Source organism: Meleagris gallopavo, chromosome 1 (assembly GCF_905368555.1).
Source record: "Meleagris gallopavo chromosome 1, MGAL_WU_HG_1.1, whole genome shotgun sequence".
NCBI lineage: Eukaryota > Metazoa > Chordata > Aves > Galliformes > Phasianidae > Meleagris > Meleagris gallopavo.
This window is the reverse complement of record NC_139404.1, coordinates 49,342,955-49,363,736: the sequence shown is the minus strand read 5'-3', so window position 1 is coordinate 49,363,736 and position 20,782 is coordinate 49,342,955. Positions and strand designations below refer to the sequence as shown.

General features: G+C 43.1%; 2 protein-coding genes across 4 annotated transcripts in view; one reads left to right on the top strand and one right to left on the bottom strand.

Moving 5' to 3' along the window:
* Window positions 1-20,782, bottom strand: part of MRTFA (myocardin related transcription factor A) — a 96,583-nt gene that overhangs the window by 13,443 nt on the left and 62,358 nt on the right. For all 3 annotated transcript variants that reach the window (XM_085225921.1, XM_085225913.1, XM_010710671.4), the window contains 2 exons: window positions 15,780-15,845; window positions 1,071-1,126 (listed from right to left, as the gene is read on the bottom strand). In XM_085225921.1, the coding sequence (XP_085082047.1) occupies window positions 1,071-1,126; window positions 15,780-15,786 (63 nt within the window). In that variant the 5' untranslated portion in view covers window positions 15,787-15,845. The remainder of the gene's footprint in view (window positions 1-1,070; window positions 1,127-15,779; window positions 15,846-20,782) is intronic.
* On the top strand, window positions 6,420-7,114 carry LOC146545308 (uncharacterized). The gene is given in 2 exon segments (XM_085216775.1): window positions 6,420-6,965; window positions 6,968-7,114. Coding segments are annotated over 2 exon segments (693 nt in total).

Genomic DNA, 20,782 nt, shown 5'->3' with positions numbered 1-20,782 from the left:
CTTTTAGCAACATCTTTGACGAATGTGCTATGGATGGAGTGATGTATGGAGATGGCCTGTGAACCTGTGCATGTCCCAGGAAGGGCACCTGGGCACAGTGGATAACAGATTGCTAAGTGCTGGCCATCAGAACTTGATGATCTTGAGAGGAAATAAACATCAAAGTCAATCAATCAGAGAACTGCATCGTACTTGCTTAGGTGCCCACACCAGCATAATAACTTAGTAAGAAGGGTCTATTAAAAAATGGAGGAAAAAGCACAAGCCTTTGGGACACTGGTCTTAATGCAGAATCCATTGTTCCAATCCTTCCACCAAACTCAAAATGCTGACACTGCCTTGCAGGTTTTTATCACAGCCACGTTACTTCTTTAGCCTTGTCTTGCTCTTAGTTTTAAAACAGAACTTGGCTCACAGTCATAACAGGTCTTATTTCTCTGTAGACTAATCAGAAAGAAAGAAAAAAAAAAAGACCAACAAAACCCTATCCTCAGAGGCCTTCTGAGGAACAGAAATCACCAAGAAACCCCCAGTGAGCAAAGGTGAAGTGTGGATGGGGACGCCTAGCTCAGGCTTGCCTTCCTCTTTCTGTAAAGCCAGAAGTTCTGCGTGATCTCAGTGCTGGCATCCTCTCTATTAACTATGTTTTCTGTTTCTAATGTCCAAGAGAAACAAGTGCATGTGTACACAAGAAAAAAATCACACACTTTCCTCAGAGGTGGAATCAGCTATTTCAATGACATCCACATCATTGAAGGGCAAAACAGACACTATAAAAATAATAACATACAGTAAAAATAATAAATACAGTAAATGAATGACAGGAAGAAAAATATTGGTGACCTCCAAAGAAAATCCAGGTACTATCTTCAGTGGCTTTTAGTTACAACTGTTCACTGAGGGGTAACCAGCACCACAAATAAAAACATCCCACCCAAAACATCTGTAACTGCACATTCAGAATGCGAAGGATTCCCTTCTGCATCGTGTCAACATCTGTGGGATGCCCAAACTGCAAGACAGACTGCTCCTGACTTCCCTAAAACCTTCAAGAGCATATTGCATCTTACCCTGGCCCGTTCCAGACTCCTTCTTTGTTCGTGAAATGCAGCTGGACTTTTCAGAGCTGTAAAGAAAAAAAACAAAAAACATTTAGAGAATGAGTACGAGTGATGAAGTTCTCTCACCACACATCCTTCCAGGCCAAACAAATTAACAAACAGCCCACAGCAACTGCCTCCTGCATCTTCCAGCATACGGGACCAGACCCCAGCTGGCATAAAGCTGTGTGAACTGTCATATTCTTACAGCACAGGAGCTGACCTGGACCTTTTGTGGGCTACTGAAGGGAATAATGTGGGCTACACTCCTAGTGGAGCTATCCACTGTTCACCAATAAACTCCCCAACAAACTCTTCCTACGAGCTTCAATATGGCACAAAATATCTAGGACCCTTAGGTAAGTGAATGGCACCAAAACAGCAAGGGGATGCATGAGATGGTTGGAAGGATCCTCATGGGGGAGGATCCTAATGAACTGTAAATTCTCTTTACCACCTCTTAATGTCAAAGGAAGCTTTCCTCCATTTGCACCTGTGTTTTGTGTGCATGCATGGGCTGGTTACAGATTCTGCAGGTCTACAACAGGACATATACATTGCTCCATGTAACAGAAACTACCATGACAACAAGAACACTTGGACAGGAAAGTGCGTCTGCCTGCTGACAGATAACCACAACTTGAGGAATTAACAGCAGCGCTCCATTTAATGGACCTCCTCACCTGCCCCCCCAGACTAGTAAAAAAAAGCAGAGCCAAAATGGATCAGGTTTTAAGGAACTAATCCTCTGCTGTCCAGGACTGTACTAGCCCTGGAAGAATCTCTTGCTCCGCCTGGCTCCTACGCAGCACACAGAGCTCATGTCCCATGGGAGAACTGGAGAAAGAGGTGACATGACTTCTAGCTCCGTGGAGTCACTGCCGCTCACTCCTCGTGGTTTTCCCAAATCCACAAATTGCTTGTTTTCCATAACAGCCCCACTGCGGCCTGTGTTCAGAGCTGGCTGAAGGGCACATCACTCGTTCCTATTTCTGAAATATTCATATCTAAAACTACCTGATGGAGTTTCTAAATTTCCATCAAGCTGAGCACCAATGTTCAAAGAGCTTTCAGCTTTAAAGACACTCTGAAGCTCTTTTGAAGACGGAAGTCTATAAACTGGTGCAGTCAGTAACTCCAAAGTGCTGCATCTAGGTCCCACGTAATACAGTCTGCTTGTGCTTTTCTTCACTGAAGACCAATGATTAAACTACTTCTCAAATGCAACTTCATAATGAAATACTGGAATGCTATTCAAAAATAAAGCCTGTGCATAAATGCGATACAAGAAGATACATCCAATGCACTTCAAAACTTTTTCCCACAGAATAAAATGGAGCACCAAGAAAGGCAAAATATGAAGGCAGACATTGTCCCCCTCTACTCTGCTCTTGTGAGGCCCCATCTGGAGTACTGTGTCCAGGTCTGGAGCCCCCATTACAAGAAAGACAGGGAGCTGTTGGAGAGGGTTCAGAGGAGAGCCACGAAGATGATCCGGGGACTGGAGCACCTCCCCTACGAGGACAGGCTGAGGGAGCTGGGCTTGTTCAGCCTGGAGAAATGAAGGCTGCGGGGTGACCTCATTGCAGCCTTTCAGTACCTAAAGGGAGCCTACAGACAGGAGGGGAATCAACTCTTTGAAAGGGTAGATAGCAGCAGGACAAGGGGAAATGGTTTTAAGTTGAGGAAGGGAAGATTCAGGTTGGATGTCAGGGGGAAGTTCTTTACAGAGAAAGTGGTGAGGTGCTGGACCAGGCTGCCCAGAGAGGTTGTGGATGCCCTGTCCCTGGAGGCATTCAAGGCCAGGTTGGATGGGGCCCTGGGCAGCCTGGTCTAGTATTAAATGGGGAGGTTGGTGGCCCTGCCTGTGGCAGGGGGGTTGGAGATCATGATCCTTGAAGTCCCTTCCAATCCTGGCTTTTCTGTGATTCTGTGATACTGTGATTTACATCATGGGGTAAAAAGCAGAATGCAATCAATATGTGAGGAATTCCAATCACACTGGTGTACCAGAGGAGGTTCAGACTACAAAGGATCATTTGTAGAATAAATAGGCTTAAATGAGTGAGAACTAACAGCAGTGGGTGAGTACAAATGATGGGGGGCAAACAGTTCCTGCTGAGATTAAAGGTAAATTCCATACAATCAAGTTCCATACAAACAGGGAGAAACTACCAGGGAAAGTTTTGCAAGCTAGCTAACAGGAGATCATGCTGACTGCACTTTGGGATAAGCAAAGTAAAGGCAGAGAGATGATCTGCTTTTGAATACAGGCCTGTGCTTGAGCTTAAATATGCATTTATTTCATTGTATATGTATTGCAGAAAAGTGAAGTACAAGCTTCCTCAAGCTCAGGTAGTCCTGGACAAAGATAGTATGTGATACATAAATCAGGATACAAATCTACATTGGAGACACAAGCAGCAAGCTTGTTCTTGGGTTTCCAAAGGCCCTCTGCCACTAGAACATGTCAGCACGACAGGAGTGCTTCACCCTCCCTTTCCTACTTCTGCCGTCAGCGTGAGGCAGGACGTGAACTTTATGTGACATTTCCCTGGCCACAGCTTATGGTTGCAAAAGTCAACTGCGGGAGTGCAACCCATGTCACAGGTAGCGTAAGAGGAGCCTTCAATAAAGAAGAATAAAGGAAGGAGAAAAGCATCCCTGTGATGAAAACAAAATGAAAACCTCTCTCTCAAATCACATAGAAAGTAAAGAAGTTGAATAGAAGGTAAAGCAGAAGTGCTACGGGAAGAACCGCACATAGAACAATGTCAGTCTCTCCTTTGGAAACAAGCGCAGTGCTGCAGCTCTGCACTGGCAATATGACAGAGGACTTCATAGCTGACCTCTGGAAATGTCAAGAGGGCACAAATCCTTCACTGGTTCCCTCAGCAATCCAGGATGGGGCTAGATGACAGAAGAGTGTCTGTTGTAAAATCCTACTCCATCCAAAATTAACTAAGCCCTGCACATTTTGCCGGGTTTGAAATGACTAAGGCAGGAAGAGCTGGGCAGTACCTCCCCTAACTTTATTAGAGTGAGTGGGGAAAAAAAAACCAACAAATCCTTGTGCAGAAGACTGGAGCTGGGAGGCACAGGGCTGGTTCAGGCCCGGGGTGAGCAGACACACATCTCCACCAGCTCCCAGCACTGTCCTTCCCAATCACATGGCGCCGATCCCTCAACCCATTCCTGCTCCCATACCCCATTGGCTTGATCGCCTGAGTGCTCCTTTATCTGTCTCACTCAAGATTATCCACACTAACAAAGCTCTACTGTTCCTAACAATATCTGGTATTCTGTCTCATTTTGATCTTGGCCGCAGATGAGCAGCCAAAAGGGTGGAGCCAGAAGCACTGCTAACAGCCCTGGCACAACGCACTGAGGTAGAAAGGCACGGGGCAGGCCTTCTACCACTGATGCAGGACATGCATGCACAGTACTCAGTACATAATGCAGTAACTGCAACCCCACAAAGTAAGGATGAAGACACTCGAAGCACCTCATCCTTTCTGACTGCACACATCTGATATATGCTCAACTATAGCTGAGCTGTATTCAACTATACTCAACATACTCAACTACTCCTTATAGTAAGTTGTCTAAATTGTTCTTGAAGACCACTGATGAAAAAATGCAGTATTACTGCAGAGGAACTATCTGCAGGCTTAGATGTTCATACTATTTGAAAACCTTTCTGAATGTTTAACCTGTATTTCCCTCCCTACAATACATCCTCATTATTCCTTGCCTTACCTTCCATAACTAGAGAGAACAACTTATATTTTCTTCCTCTTTGCATTTATCCCAATATATTTGAAAACTTTGGTTCTCCTAGAATCTTCTGTTCTATAAAATGAGCAAAGCCAGTTACTTCAACCTTCCTTTATAGAGAACATTTCCCAGACCTTTGCTTGTTTACTCTCTTCTGGACTTCTTCCAATTGATCAGCATATTTCTTGAAGCACAGTGTCCAAAACTGGGTATATTTTCCAACTAGGCATTCTTAGATGATGTTCCAGTGGCATCTATACTGTGCCAAGAGCAATACTAGGCAACAGTCACCAAAAATTAGCTGCTTCCTTCCTGTGGCATGTGCTTAGTCCCACACAGCTGCTACTTAGTGTGGTTTGAATCCTTGATCTGACTGACAGCATGGCCAACCTTGCTATAGCAAAATTGAGGTGAGCTCCTGATGAGAACAGAGTGCTGCTAGAGGCAGAAATCTTGCTGAACTACAATCGCAGTTATTAGCTACTGATGGATTTCCACCTCCTCAGTACTTTTCTACTGCTGATATATCTAAGAATGATTAAGTGATTTCCCCCTATGCACCTTTCCCATGAGGTATTCCTTTTGCCTGCCTTCCTGCTTTTCTTTATACATGATATATTCATATTTTCATCCTCAATAAAGTGAGTTTCCATGTTCTGCCCTCATTCATTCTTGCACCTGGGTCTGGGACAAAGCACGCCAGCCCTCAACTACGCTGACAGCATTTTGTGGATTCAGATCACAGTTGTTTTGAAAGAGTTATTTCAACCTGGACTGGTATGCTCATTTACAGCCCAGCTCCACAAATAATTGTGTCAGCAAAACAGAGCAGAAGCTGCCCAGCCAGCCAAAGTCAGGACTGAGAGGCTGAGTTTAAAAACCCATTCTGTAGTGGGAGCCGCTGTTAAAGTAATGCCTTGTAATTACTTTCATAGAAACTACAGCAGATACAATGAACACAGTAAAACTGTTTGATAGAGTAAATTCTCAGCTACAAAACACTATTTTTCAACACAGTCACCACCACTAGCTATGCATTTTTACTGGTGACGAACAAGAGCCTGCGTGCCACACTCATCTAAACTTGCACCAGCAGAGGGGACCACTGTTGTCACTGATGAAACACAGCACCCACCACCTCACTATGCTCACTTCCACTGTTTGGTCTCTATAAACATTCAGCAAGTATCAATGGGGACAACTTTTTATGCACGGAGGAATTCAGTGACACACCTTTGCTTTATATGCACTTCCACATCGGACACCATTTGGTCAGACTGCCCCTTCATTAATCTGTGTTGAACTGCTGGCCTTCCATCTGATCCCAAAGTTAAGCAGCAGCTATGCAGGACTGCCTCTGATGATAAATGCCCTTCTGTACAAAGCACAGATGGAAATTGCTCGTCTTTGCTTCAAACCAATGTATTAATTCCTATGATACAGAGTTCAGAACAGCAATGCTTAACTTCAGTGTTCCCTCCATCCAAGTTGCATTTGCAGATATTGAAATGTAAGTAAAGAGAGATACTGCTGCAAAGTGTCATGGTGGAGCTGCTTATGAACAAGGTAACTCAAAATGCAAGTAGAGTTTTGCACCTGAGGAGGAAGAACCACATTCATCAGTACAGGTCAGGGGCTGACTTGCTGGAGAGCTCTGCAGAGAAGGAGCTGGGTGTCCTGGTGGGCAACAGGTTGTCCATGAGCCAGGAGTGTGCCCTTGTGGTCAAGAAAGCCAGTGGTATTTTTACAAATAGCGTGGCCAGCAGGTCAAGAGAGGTGGTCCTAGTGGGGCCACATTTAGAATACTGTGTCCAGTTGTGGACTCCCCACTTCAAAAAAGACAGGGATCTACATGGAGTCCTGAAGAGGACCACAAGGATGATAAAGGGCCTGGAGCATCTACTGGAAAGGCTGAGTGACCTGGGTCTGTTCAGCCTGGGGAAAAGAAGACTGAGTGGGGATCCAATAAATGTTTATAAATATCTAAAGGGATGCGGGAGGCAAATGGATGAGGCCAGACTCTTCTTGGTGATGTGCAGTGATAGGACAAGGAGTAATGGCCTAAAACTTGAACACAGGAAGTTCCTTACAAACACATGGAAGAATTTCTTTACAGTAAGGGTGATGGAGCACTGGAACAGATTGCACAGAGAAACTGTGCAGTCTCCTTCCATGGAGATATTCAAGACCTGTCTGGATGCCTACCTGTAGGACTTACTGTAGGGTACCTGCCTTAGCAGGAAGTCAGACTTGATGATCTCTTGAGGTCCCTTCCAACTCCTGCAATTCTGTGATTCTGTGTGAAACCCAAATCAAATCCAAATCTCCAACATAACAGCAGAGACAAAAGGCCAGGCAAAATGGTTCCAACCTTTTCTGTTCAAAGTTTACTCAGCAGCATAAAAAAGCAACATTAAGCCTTGCAAAGCTTTCCAAGACAGTCATATGGAGATATCTGAGTTCCTGTTACCCAGTGTGAGAAAGTGGAATCAGAACCAAAATCAGAACCACTCTAAGAACGAAACATAGCAGAGGAAGATCTGAACCAGCTGCTAAGAAAAAGAGGTCAGAGTGGCCATATACTGCGTTAGCTTCTGCAGTTGACAAAAGACATCAAGATTTGCAGAAGCCAACTAATGGATAAAAAGACAGTTTTTTCCCAGATCCTCACAGCTCAAGTGTCGAAGGAGGAGGAGACACTGGAAAACCATCTGGGATAGGTTAAGATCTCAAAATCAGAGTCAGCAATCAGACCTGACAGCCAGTGGGCTTTCCTTGGTCTCTAAGACCAATCTCTTCGGAGACAGCAAGGTGATACCTGAGGTGCAAACCAGCTGGTCAGATATGCAACATTTGTAGGGAGGCTACAGGTAAATTCAAAAGACTGAATCAAGATTGGCTCTTAAAGGCAAATTAAAATCTTTGTTTGCTATGACTAAGAGAATCTCATGTCACATCCAAAACCAACCTCAGACTAATTCACAAAGGCAAGGCCTACTGCTGCAAGCTGCTATTCATCTCTGCTCTGAACCAAATTCTAGTTTCCATCTCTTGTTTACTATATGCTTTCGTAAAAAGATGAGATAAAGAGCTGCAAGTGCGCTTCACAACTTCCTCTGTCAGTTCAGGGTGGGGTTCCCACCCTGTAGCGTTTGGTGTTTGGTATGCCACAAATCTTGAACCACGGATCAAGGCAGTTGGCATTTTCTTCACCTCACTTCCAAAAAACATTTCTTAAGGCATGGAAGATAAAAGTATTCAAAAATGGGGTCACATGCACAGAAGGAGCTGTCATTTTTCTGCAGGGCAGTATCACAGAGCAGCATGCTGAAAGAATATGAAAGGGGAGGAGGAATACACAGGTGGTGGAAAGAGCGCTCCGTCAGCACCCTTTTGTCTTCATGTAGCGCCCACGAATTCCACATTTGGGACACACACCTCAAGACAATTCAGAATCCTTGCTCATTTCATAGCCCTGGCATGGATAAGAGCCCCTGGATTAGAGCTAAGAGCTGAGCATCAATGTAAGGGTAAGAACACAAATGGTAAACTGATGATTCTTCAAACCCCAAAATATTATAAACTCAGAAAATGCAAAGTTTAGATTGATTAAAAAAAAAAAACAAAAAAAAAATCCAAATATTTTTAGGAAGGTAAGAAACACATCTCTGGCATGCACAGAAAAGCAGCTTTGCTCTTTACTAACATCCTTTGATAACAGTATCACTGTCATTACCAGCTGTGAGCATTTCTGGTCCCAGAGTGAACAGGGGCTGGATAAGGGTTCCTTCCCACATCATTACTGTTGCCAGCACTGCCAAAGCCTGGCATCACAGTTACAGAGCTATGGCTTCAGGGGGGCTGAGGTATTTCAGCTGCTAGAGACATGGCAGGGGAAGAAAGGCCATGTGCCGTGAAGTTGAGCTGAAGAAGTCCTACCTTGTAGTGTCACACCATCTCCTGCACCAACACTTGTGATGCACTTGGTTTGCTCAGAAAAGCCACCACTCCTTTAAGACACAGCAGAAGGATAAGACTTGTGTTAGCTGTAACAGCGAAAAAAGAGCCTGTTTGTCAAAGCCAATGTGAAAGAATTCAGAGAAAGCCCAACAAATTGTCAAGGTCCAAATATGAGTTAATTTGAACTCTTAACAGAGACGCGTCATTTCTCAGAGACTTTATCCTCTCCAGGAGCAAAGTGGAAACTGTCACCCATGGTAACAGTTATCAGATCTCTGGGTGACTTGCTACAGCTTCATGTCAAAGAAGATGCACAGCAAACACTGATAATGTACAGATCACCCTCCGCATCCCCATTAACTCTTTGCATTCAAAAGGCATTACTGAAATATTTAATTGGAAAATAAAAAGAAGAATGGAAAGCTTCAATACAGTTATTATTCTGTGTCCAAACTGAAGAGGAAATGGGAACCCTTTGATTCATCCATTCCTAGACCTGGCCTAATGCCTGCTTCTTGGCTGGGCAACCGTCCCTTTGCAAACTCTTCTGATATCATTACAGAGTGCCAAGGCTGGCAGAGATGTGGGGGAATGAGAAGAAAAAGGGGAAATCATTCCCAGCTAACAAGAATGAACTAACCCAAAAAGACAGTGGGAAAATGAAGGAGAAAGAATTGCATGACATACCAAGTTTTACTTCCCTGAATTATTAAGCATCTTAGCAAACAACCAGTAGAGTTTAATACTTGATTGTTGCAGGGAGCTGGGAAAAATGCAGCCTGTCAAAACCCTCAGAACAGACTTTTCTCTCTGGAGCTTCAGAAGGTCAGACAGCACATTTCCATTGCTCACAAAATGAACTTTCCTAACTCTAATGAATCAGATGATACAAACACAGGGAAAACAAACACATGCAGCTATCAAAAAACAAACAGAGCAGGTGCAGTTATTAGGTCTCCTGCAAGAAAGTTCTCTGCTTAACCATACAGGCTCCCTTCTTTCAACAAAGCCTCAAGGCTTTGAAACTGGGCTTCAAGAGATCCAAGTCAGTGAAGCAGCAAAGCATTCCTGGGAGACACGCGGTGGGATGATGATCAAGTGAAAATGAAACCACAGTTACAGATTTCTGTGTGACATGGCACTAACAGAAATCCAGCTGGATGTGTCCTCACAGCAGTGTTTAGTTTACGATACCTTCTTGGTGTTCCAGTCCTGCTCTCAGAGCACGGCATCTAGCACTGCAAAAGTCTCACTGGCCTCTGTACTTGAGATTTAATTCTATACATAGTGAACCAGGAAATGCAAGGCTTCGGAGATGAAGAGAAGTACTTTAAAAAGTTTTTATTTTTATATCTTCAAGGCTTGATGGGTTTGGATGTTTTATTTTAAAAGTCTGGGAGCGATGATACAGTCCATATGTCTGCTTTGAACTTCTTATCCTACGTGAAAGTACAACTTCAGCATGTTTTATGGAAAAAAGACAGGAGACAGAAGCAGCATTGGTGGGCAGAACAGCTGATACGGGGTGGTAGGCAAGTATAACTTTGTGTTGTTACTCTAAATAGACTTCCAAAAAATACAAGGAATATCACTTCTAAGTCCTGAAGTGTAAAGCAGCAGGAGAATGTTGGAGCTAATACACAGCACAGACAACACAAAGCAGGAAGGGCACATTCAGGAGATTAAAGCAATCGGTTTATCTGCAATTCAAATAGAACACACAGCAATCCTGAAATGGCCACTGCAGGGCCACACGGCAACACTTCTGAATCAGTAAAACCCTGACCAGGCACAGCAGCTCATCGTCTATCACAGCCGTTATGGAGATGAAATACTGCAGAGGCATTAAGAATTGCACCTGAAGTCATCCATGTAACAGCAGAACATTTCCTGTTGTGAAAAACACAGCACTTTTAGATAACTGTATGTGTTCTAACAGCTTGCTACCTTTGCTTTCCTCAATTTACACCAATAGATGCTCCTCTTCAACAAGTAAAACTGGTAAAACATTTTAAAAGCTGGCAGGGGAAGTCTTTTGTTTTGACAACATTCTAGTTACGTTCTATTTACGTTCTACCACGGCTACTGTCTATAACAGGAATCAGAATTTGACAATATCCATAAAGGATTCGTTCCCTCAGCTCCCCTCTGGAGAGACCTCATTGCGGCCTTCCAGTACTTGAGGGGAGTCTAAGCAGGAGGGGAATGACTTTTTACATAGGCTGTAATACAACAAGGGGGAATGGTTCTAAACTAAAAGAGGGGAGATTTAGGTTAGACGTTAGAGAGAGAGAAAAACTTTATTCAGAGGGTGATGAGGCCCAGATTTGAAGCATTTCCTCCTCAGGAGAGTCTGAAACCCAGCAGCGCAGGATGCCCACATCTCATGTACCAGCATACACTCAGTAACTGACAGACAACAAGTCCAAGTAGAAAGCTGTCCCTGAGTGTTGCACACCTATAGCACAGAAACACTTCAGGGCTGAAGCCTGTACAAACAGTCAGAAAGACAATACTGACTCCATCCTTCCTGGATTCTATTCCAACTGCTACCTTCTAACCATGCAGAATCAGGGAGGCTCTGCTTTCAATTAAGAAGTGATTTACACTGAACAGTTGGCATGGCAAGAGAAGACAAAACATTACAAGCCGATACTGCATCTAGTAGATATAGAAGAGGGCTCATGGGATGAAAACTCAAAATTGCTAGCAGGAATTAGTAAGCTAACAAGGACTTGAGCTGAGTAGTATGCTGGAGAGGACAGCATTGTTTTCTCCTTTTAACCTGCCTTCTGCATCCAGTCATATACTCCTCATACATGGCATCCCAGAACCCACACATACTACTAGAGTACTTGGATGCAGGCACAAAAACTGGTGAGCACCAAGTACACTGAGGCAAAAGGGAAGCTCCTCGAAGTTCTCCTCCTAGCCTCTAGCTCACACAATGCCCTTTTCTAAGTGCCTGAGGCACCTTGCAGATAGTCACAAAGCAGTGTTACGGAGCAACACACAGCACATTCCCAGAAACACTTTTCTACTTCTGCTTCATCTGTTTAGGTGAATCTAAGGGTCAAAAGAGCAGCTCTGGGGCAGGACTGTGCTGCATGATGACATTCCCCGCTTGGCTCTATTTCATGTCTGCAGGCAGAAGCCAAAGACCACAATCCCAATCGATCAAGCAAGGGGTATGCAAAGCTTTAAAACAGAAAGAAAAAACAAACAGAAAAAGCACATGTTTTGCAAAGCAGAGTATTGCTACACTGGCCAAATGCCTTTCCTCTTCAATTGTTTTGCTGTTTTAGTTGAAGACACTTCCCACATGTCTTCCTACTCAGATGTATCTTAGGTGCTGTGTTAAACATTCTTTGTGAGAGCAAAAAACTGAAGATTTGGTTCTCACAAGAAATACTTATGATAGCTGTAAACTTTAAATTCAACACTGTAAAAATGGACAACATCTGACTGTTCTGCAACATAACAGAGTGCAAAGCTGAGCACAACCAGCGGTTTTTGTTTAGTTTGCATTTTAAGAGAATAAGATGAAAATCACTTCTGCATATTTACAAAAGGAAAAAAAAAAAAAAAAAAAGCAAATAGTCAAAAGAGCTTGTCTGTTGTCACCATCAGAAAACAGGCCAAAACCTGAATAAGTGTAAAAACTCTCCTTGTTTCAAGGCACAGTCCTAGCTCAGATCACAGCTACATCAGATGCAGATGAAGACTTAGTTATCAATTCCTTCCTCTGGGCAATATTCAATTTTAATCTTCAACTAATGAGTCCCACTGCTAGTAAAAGGTTATGTAAAGTGAAAACAGAAGAGTAACAGGAATTAATGAAGCATTAAACTCGATTATTTTGAATCTTCTGTCACTGCTTATAAATGTTTTACTTCTAACTACATTACACTAATTCTTTAGTGAAGCATAGCCCTGCTGTGTGGTTGGTGGGCTGGAAAGGCTACTCAAGCGAGATTAAGTGTACTTGGTAAAAAAATGTTGATACATTTGCCTTTCTACCATATAAACAGAATTCCGCATGGGGAAAAGTAAGCAACTGCCAGCTTTGTTCTGAACAAGCAAAGCAGGAGCGGTGTGACTCTGCCTGGCTCTTTACTTTGAGCATCAACTGTTTCACAAAATGTGTTCTCCCACTCAGAGGCCAACAGCCCTCTGTGGAAGGAAGCCTGAAAATACAAATCCTTGTTTACAATTCACATGCTGAATTCAAACACCACGTAAGATTTGTACTTCATTCAGGAGAACCAGAAGTATCAGGTACCGTATTTGTTTCATAGACTTCTGCAGGTCTGCTTGGTGGCAGGATCCAGGAACTGAATTGTATTAAATGCTAAATCTTAACGAACACCTAGGATAGCATAAAAAAACATACAAATTTGCCAAGAAAAACAGCTGATGTTGATCAACTGACATCCCTATCTATATGTGATAGTAAAACAGTAGGTGTTGTGCCAGACGAGCTCTAGTCTGTTCCAATGGACCGAATGAGTGCTAGGCACAGGCAGAATATCCTTCAATTCAGATTCATCTCAATGTAACACAACTCTCAAACTCTGGGACCTTTCTGTGGTGCACAGCGAGGTACAGCAGGCAGGTTCAATCAGGAGTTTGACTTCAGAAGCCCCTTTCCAACCAAAGCTGTAAGGCTAATGGAGATACAATCCAATCACAACTGCCAAAACTCTTTCAAGAGTGTAAAGGCTCTTCAAATGGAAACAAGAAGATAGAAGCCAGCCAGCATTTCCTGTGGAGGGAGCGTGCTGGCTCATTTCATTCAGCACCACACCATCCTCTGGATTCCATGTTTCAATTTTGTTAAACCATGAGAGAGGGCTGCGCAGGGCTGGTTTTCTGAGTAATGAACTCAAGAGAGAGGGTCAGGGTTTAGTACAGCCATGCTTTGTAGCAGATGACGGGAACACAGTAAAGTTTCTAAATGCTTTCACAGACAGAGTGCGCAGGGTAAGGATATGATAGAACTCAGGATACCAGTACATTGTGAGTGGTAAGTAAAGAGTGTTCTAAACTGCTGAAAGTAGGAGCAAAGCTGTCGTAAATCTGAGATGCCCTCAGCAGGAACATGGTCCTTAGTCATCTCCTGTACTTCCCAGGTTAAAAACTGGACTTTGCTTTAAGGATCACAATTTGTCTCACATTGATCTTCTCATTAAAATGGCCTACATGAAGAATGTTTTAAACATTTCTCTACATGTGGTTATTCCCAGTTGGCGGGTATGGATAAATGACAGCATGGCTTGGAGGGAAACACTTTCAAATCATGTTTAGAACAGATCTGCTACAACTTTTTCTCTTAACTGCAGAAAGAACCTTTTTATGTGGTGCCAATATTTTCACAATGATACTTCATTGGGCGTTCTTCTTTGGTCTGTCATAAAATTCACACGTACAAGACTGAAGAAATGAAGGGTACAAGTCTGCAAAGACTTGTTATTTAGGCTGTATTTTAAGCAAATTTAAGACTAACTAATTACTCTGGGTGCCTTACTTGAACTACTTGAAAGAGCCTCATTTTCAAAGGGCCTGTAAAACAGACCCCTCTCAGGAATCACAAGTTTGGTCAGCAACACCTTGAAGAAAGCCAGTACTGAACAAAACCTAATATGTATTTGCATACAATCCACCTAAAGCAGAAGACCACAAAGAAGTCAAGAACATTTAGGAGTACTTTCTTCTGGGAAGCATTAACAAATCACACAGCCACCAGGACATGAGTTTTTCTTCCAAAACCAAGTGCGTTCTGTAGAAGCGCATGTATGAATTATCCAGGTAAAAATAAGAAGATAGGCGTGATGAACTATATCCAGACAGGACAATCTTTCCTATTTAATTTGGTAACAATTTTAAACAGGGAGCCAAGAAACATCTTGAGCATGTCACTACCTCCCAGTGAGCTGCTTCAGCTGACAGAGTGGTGCTGACAGGTTGTCTTCATTCAGAGAGAGAGCTGACAGCCTAACCTTATGGCTTTACCAAAGTCTGAGTCACACTGCTGTGTCGTATTACAGCATGCTCCCCAGAAATAGAAGTAATGAGAAATTCTTTAGTATATTGTCCTCAAGGTGTGTGAAATGGGGAAGAGGATAAACTTCTGAAAGAAGAAAACATTTACCTGAGCCACTGCCTTCTACTAAAGCTGTGAAGTGAAACTGAGCAGAACTCTAAACACTTGCTCTTTGGTCTTGCTTCAAGTTGTTACCTACATACCATTTAGGCACCAATGCACGTGGGACAGGGCAGGGAGCAAAACAAAAGTATTTTTTTCTCCACCTGACAGTGAATTTATTTCACTCAAGGGACATCCTGTGCATCCACCCAGACAAGTATACTGAAGTTCTCTGGCTCTGCAGATTTTGCCTTCCGTTGCAGGAAGGGAACTAGCTGATGACTATAGGTCCCTTGCTGGCCTTGTTTTCTAGCTACAGTCATAAAACATGCCTCCTTCTGGGTTAACACCTTATACACACTGCCAGTTTGGACCACGTTTATGGAATATGAACATACAAAGCTACAGCTGCCTCAGAGGTCTGAGGAGCTGACAAACAAGAACAGAAACTGCAAAGGCAGGAAGCCTGTTAGAAGAGCGATTATCAGCATGCGTCAAGAATATATGACACTTCTAACAGTATGGTCTCCAGGAGACTTGTCTCCGCTACAATCAAACACAAATGTTCTTCTGGGGTATGGTTACACTTGAAGCCATTACTCTGCTCCTCGGTATCAAAAGAGGCCCCCTACCTAGAGTACCAACCAAGGACAAAGTTGGGTGGAACTGGGTGGGGCTCTTGTATACGTTGTTCACCCAGAAATGGACAATTAGATCTTTCAAATCGTACATGAAACCAGTCTCAGCTCAAAAACAAGCACAAAAACATCAAGAGAAAGAGCTGAAGTGATACTTACGCGGCATGATCCCTTGGCTCACCAGCTCCTCCCGTGTGCGTCGCTGCTGGAGCTTCAACTGCAGCACTGCACAACAGCAGAGACAGGGAAGAGAAGGAAAACCATCAGTGTGAGAAGCAATTGAGAACACATTTTCAAATGCATCGTTTTCTTCTTCGGATGTTTCAGCGAGCAGCAGAACAAGCAGACCCCCTCCCGCCGCACTGCCCTGCACCGCTGCAATTGCAGAAGTGGCTGCAAGCATCGAGGTTTCCGTGTTCTGCTGTGGGTAACGAGGGGAGGAAGTTGCAAAGGGTCTTGGCAGGGTGATAAAAATGTGCACAGCCAGGGCTGTTTCTCAATTCTTTCTAGAGCATCAAGGTCTTACAAACCATTAATATTAAAAAACAAAGAGAAGAACGCTCTCTGACGGTACTCCAATAAAACCAGAGTGACACTCCAACTGCTAATGACTCCTAAAAACCCAAATTACTTTGTGCAGATTAAATTGATCAGAGAAAATTATGGGTCATTAGGTTCTCTAAATTACAGGACCAATTTCCTTCCTCAACTGAGAAATTCTTTCACCTTCAAAAACATCTCATGAAAATGAAATATCATGGCTACCTCTACAAGTGTCCTTATCCCACAGCAGAAGGAATCCCTTATCACTAGAATGTCTTCTACTTACTGGAGTGCAACAGAATATATGCATTACCTGTATACAATGCAATTATCTTTTTTTTTTTTTTCAAATGCAAATGACCACTCATAATTTCAGCAGCTAGACTTTAACAGTAGTTTCCATTTAAACTATATAATAAAAGCAAAATTGTTGAAGTTGTCCTTACAAATATTCAAAGGCAACTTCCATACAAAAGGTATCTTGTAAAAGCAAAGAAACACACACGCACACACGCACCAATTTAGGACATCCTGAGAGAACAGACACTGAATCTCATCTGCAGTCAAGCCCAAGCTCCTAAGCACACTCAAGATAAACCAGTATGAATAGCATGGCATCTTCCTTGTTTAAACTTCAATTTCTCTGTCAAGTTCACGTTGTATAGTCCACATAAGAGAAGTCCACACAAATGCAGCAGAATCACCAGAGAACAAAACTGCTCTACAACCCTTATACTTCCTTTCTTAAGTATTCTGTTGGTCCAGTACATTCATTTCCTACACTACACCCAAATTTATACTGCACACACCCTGAAGCAGAGATCAAAAAGCTTAAGCAGAAGATGGCACTTCACCTACTTGCATGTATCAGCCCATTTTACCTGTTTATGTTCTGTCTGCCCTTTGCATTAAACTGAGCTACACCTTCCAATAGGGCATCTGGTCTTCATGTGAAGTTGACAAAAAATGAAAACCCCATCACTTCTGTGGTTGCTTGCATAGCAGCAAATCATCCTCACCTCAGCTAGGCCGAACTTGCCTAGCTCCAGCTTCCATTGGCTCTCGACATTCTTTTTTTCCTTTTTTTCTTTTTCTTTTTTTTGAAGTTTACAACTATGTGAATGTAATTCCTACATCTGAAAGCACTTCCGCATACCGTGTACAACCAAGCCACCTCTCTCCTCTTAATTAAGCCAAAGGATTTCTCAGGGGGTTCAGGAGTGCTCCTGCTGGGTTGTTGCTAGCACTAATACAAAGAGGAGGCGAGACCTCATCCTCGTGCGAGCAGTCTCAGCCCTGCCAGGTAACTCTCACAATGCGACATTTTTTCCACTCGTAAGGCATCTAGGGGGCTCGTTTCTATACCCTAAACTTGCACATCTTGCTAAATGTACACCAGCTAAGCACTGACCTGTAGCATCCACCACCCCAGCTTTAAGTTCAGATAAGCTCAGCATTACTCATTTCTTCCCACTTACATATCTAGCAGTGTATTTGTCAGCTGGTTTTGCCACTTGGCTATTTATTTGGTGGGACCCCCTGCCTTCCTCACTGTGCCAGCTATCTCCACCACTTACCTCCCAGCTGACTCACCTTTTCCCCAGCGCAAGGACATTCAGAGATGAGCTCTCCCACTCAGATACAGACAGCATTTTCTACTCCTTGGTGTACACACCTGTAGCTATGCACATTTCACCCAACTGTCCCCATTTGCCTAATTTATTTTTTTTTAAACCATCATTAAGATCATTTACGCCTTCACTAATCTTTGTTCCTTCCACACCTTTAGCAGTGCTTGTTTCCAGGCCATGATGGGCTGATCCCAACTAGAAACTCTACCTCCTTTGATTACAGGCAGCTCTTAAACCACTTAAGCACGACATCATTATATTCAAAGACACTTTTAGAAACTAAAACATATTGCACTACGTTAGAGAACTTACACAAGTCTGTTACACCCAGGCAACAGCCCTGGAAACCAAATTTCCAGTATCAAAACAACAAAATTGTGCTTGAGCAGACCTGTTCTCCTAAAATGGAAAAGCTGCATAATAGGATTATACCGCTGCTCTTATTTATATTATCAAATTTTCCATAGCTTTTTCTCCCTGGAACTGATATTAGATCACCCTCTGGTTACTCATTCTCACTTTTTCACTAGCAATGCAAGGTTCTACTTCTCTTTCACTCCTCTGAAACCTCCCTACTACTACCAGACCTATTAGAAATCAGTGTCAGACAGACACAAACTTCACAAACAGCTCAAAAATCCCTTCCTGACTTCAGCTTCCCTTATGAATTTTCCAAATATAACTTACTTCTATATCAGTTACCATCTGCTACCCTTTTTCTCTACTCATTTTATGCACCTATTATTTTTAAACATCACGTCCCTTCACAGCAAGAAGTAGCAATTGTCAAGAGGATCAAACCAAAGAGTAGGAAAAAGGTCATTTTCTGGATATTTTTAATAGCTATTAGGCAATGCCTGGGATTAGTGAATGTATACGTATACACATTAAGCAGAACTTACAATCAGCACAGAACGCACTTTTTTTCCCAATACAGTTTATTTTGGGAGGAAGGCAAAAAAAGGATTAATTCAGTTCACTTCTGAATTCATTTGGCTTAAATAAGTACTCGGAGTTCCAAACACCATTTTGTATATTTAGGAGATCACCTGTTTACGTGTGCAAGTGTGTGAACCCTATATATAGATTAACAGATGTCCCAAGAACCAATCCAAGGCTGTTCCATGTGGAGCTCAGCCAAGGGTCTAGAATGACCAGAGAAATACAAAGTTACTCAAAGACAGACCGAGTGAAAGTCTTTCAATCACAAACCAACCATCTTCTGTTTCCTTTAACTCCACAGTTAAAACTTTATACTAATTTCCAAGTCAGGAATGAATCAGGTCATATAAAGAAGCGCATATATCTGCTGGCTGGAAAATAACTCATTTCTTTCATCAAACTCGTGTCTATGTAACATTTTGTAAGCTTTGCATCCTTGTCTGATTCTCCCACCAAACAATGAGAATGTCTGATCTATTTCACAAGTTTTGAAACACACTTAAATTTGGACAAGGCTTCTAGGTCTCTAATGGACCCCTTTGAGAATTACTAAGACACGCCCCTGTTCACTGCAGGGAATTTGGGACTAGATGACCTTTAAGGGTCCCTTGCAACTCAAATGAATCTATGACTATGGTTCCAGAGCATCTCGAAGATGGTACAGTGAGCAGTTGGCAGCCTTTTAGAAGCAGGGAAAAGCAGCACTCCTGTGAGTGTGTAGTAACAGACAACACTGCAACACCACCTACTGAGTAAAGCTTTTAAAGAAATAGAGCATGCTGTGACCGCTTTTTGCTTGTCCTACCATAGAACTGCAGAACACTGAACTCATGGGCATTGTGTGCTGATGGCCGGTGGCAACATACAGAGACTGCACCCACGCTGACATTTACCCAGCCATAGTACCAGGGTGCCTCAGCAGTAAGCAGCGGTAAGAACAAATATTTATGATGAGTAATGTTGTTTTTTGCAGCTTGCCATCTAAATCTGCAACAGTGTGCCTGCCCTTAGGTGTACCTACCTGAAAGCTCCTCAACTTCTAAAGCACACTGCATGTGCAACAGCATGCACAGGACTGCTGAAACTAGGCCACAGCCTCTGCATCTCAACTCCTTACGAGAAAAAAATACTTCAAGCCTATGTCACATACAGATTTACAACAACAAATTGAAAAAATATTCCGTGTTTCGGGTTGCTTGTGACCTGACAATGAGAGGTGTGTGGCTCTGAGCCTGCTGTGAGGCCCAAGAGTCAGTATCCCCACTTCTGCCAACCTTTTCTTCTAAGGAAACCCCACAGACCCTGAAGGTGGCCTAAGCAAGGGGAGGGCAGGCAGAGTATGCAGCCCTGTGCAGCAGCAGAGTGAGAAGGGCTCACAGAGACCAGAGCCACGTGCTGGCTGGTTGCCTGGTTGCTGGTGGAGACCGCTGATTGACTTTCAAAGTCGGTGATAGCAGTTTGCCCTGTGTAAAAATTCCTCCTTGCAACCCAATCAATAAGTCACGCGATTGGAATTGGAAAGAGAAACTAGCAAAGAACAAGTGAAATTAGCCCAACCTCATTACCATAACTGAGGAAAGTGCAAGCGTAAGTCAAAGCAGTGAAAAGCAAACCATGCACTTTAAGGCTCGTTATGGGTCACAGTGCTTTACGTGTAAGTTCTCAGCACCTCTGCACAGCCCACGTGAGAGCCCAGAGCTGCAGCACCATCCCCACTCCCAGGACAGCAGGAACACAAGCCATGTAACGCTGTCACACCAAACAGCCGGGATGCAAACAGCTCAACTACGATATACAGAAGTACAAGAAGGGTTTGACAGCATGGGATAGCTAGTGAGGAAAACCATTGCAGCTATTTGTGTAACACTAACTTCAATATGATAGCATGTTACCACAGCTTTGAGAGGCAAAGCCCCATTCAAGCCATCCCTCAGCCACCAGCAGCAATTCTAATTACATCAAGAATTTTTTCCTAGCTTCTGCTGCATTAAATGGTCACATCTGACCAGCAGCTGTGGAATATGCAGTACATCAACCCCTGGTTTC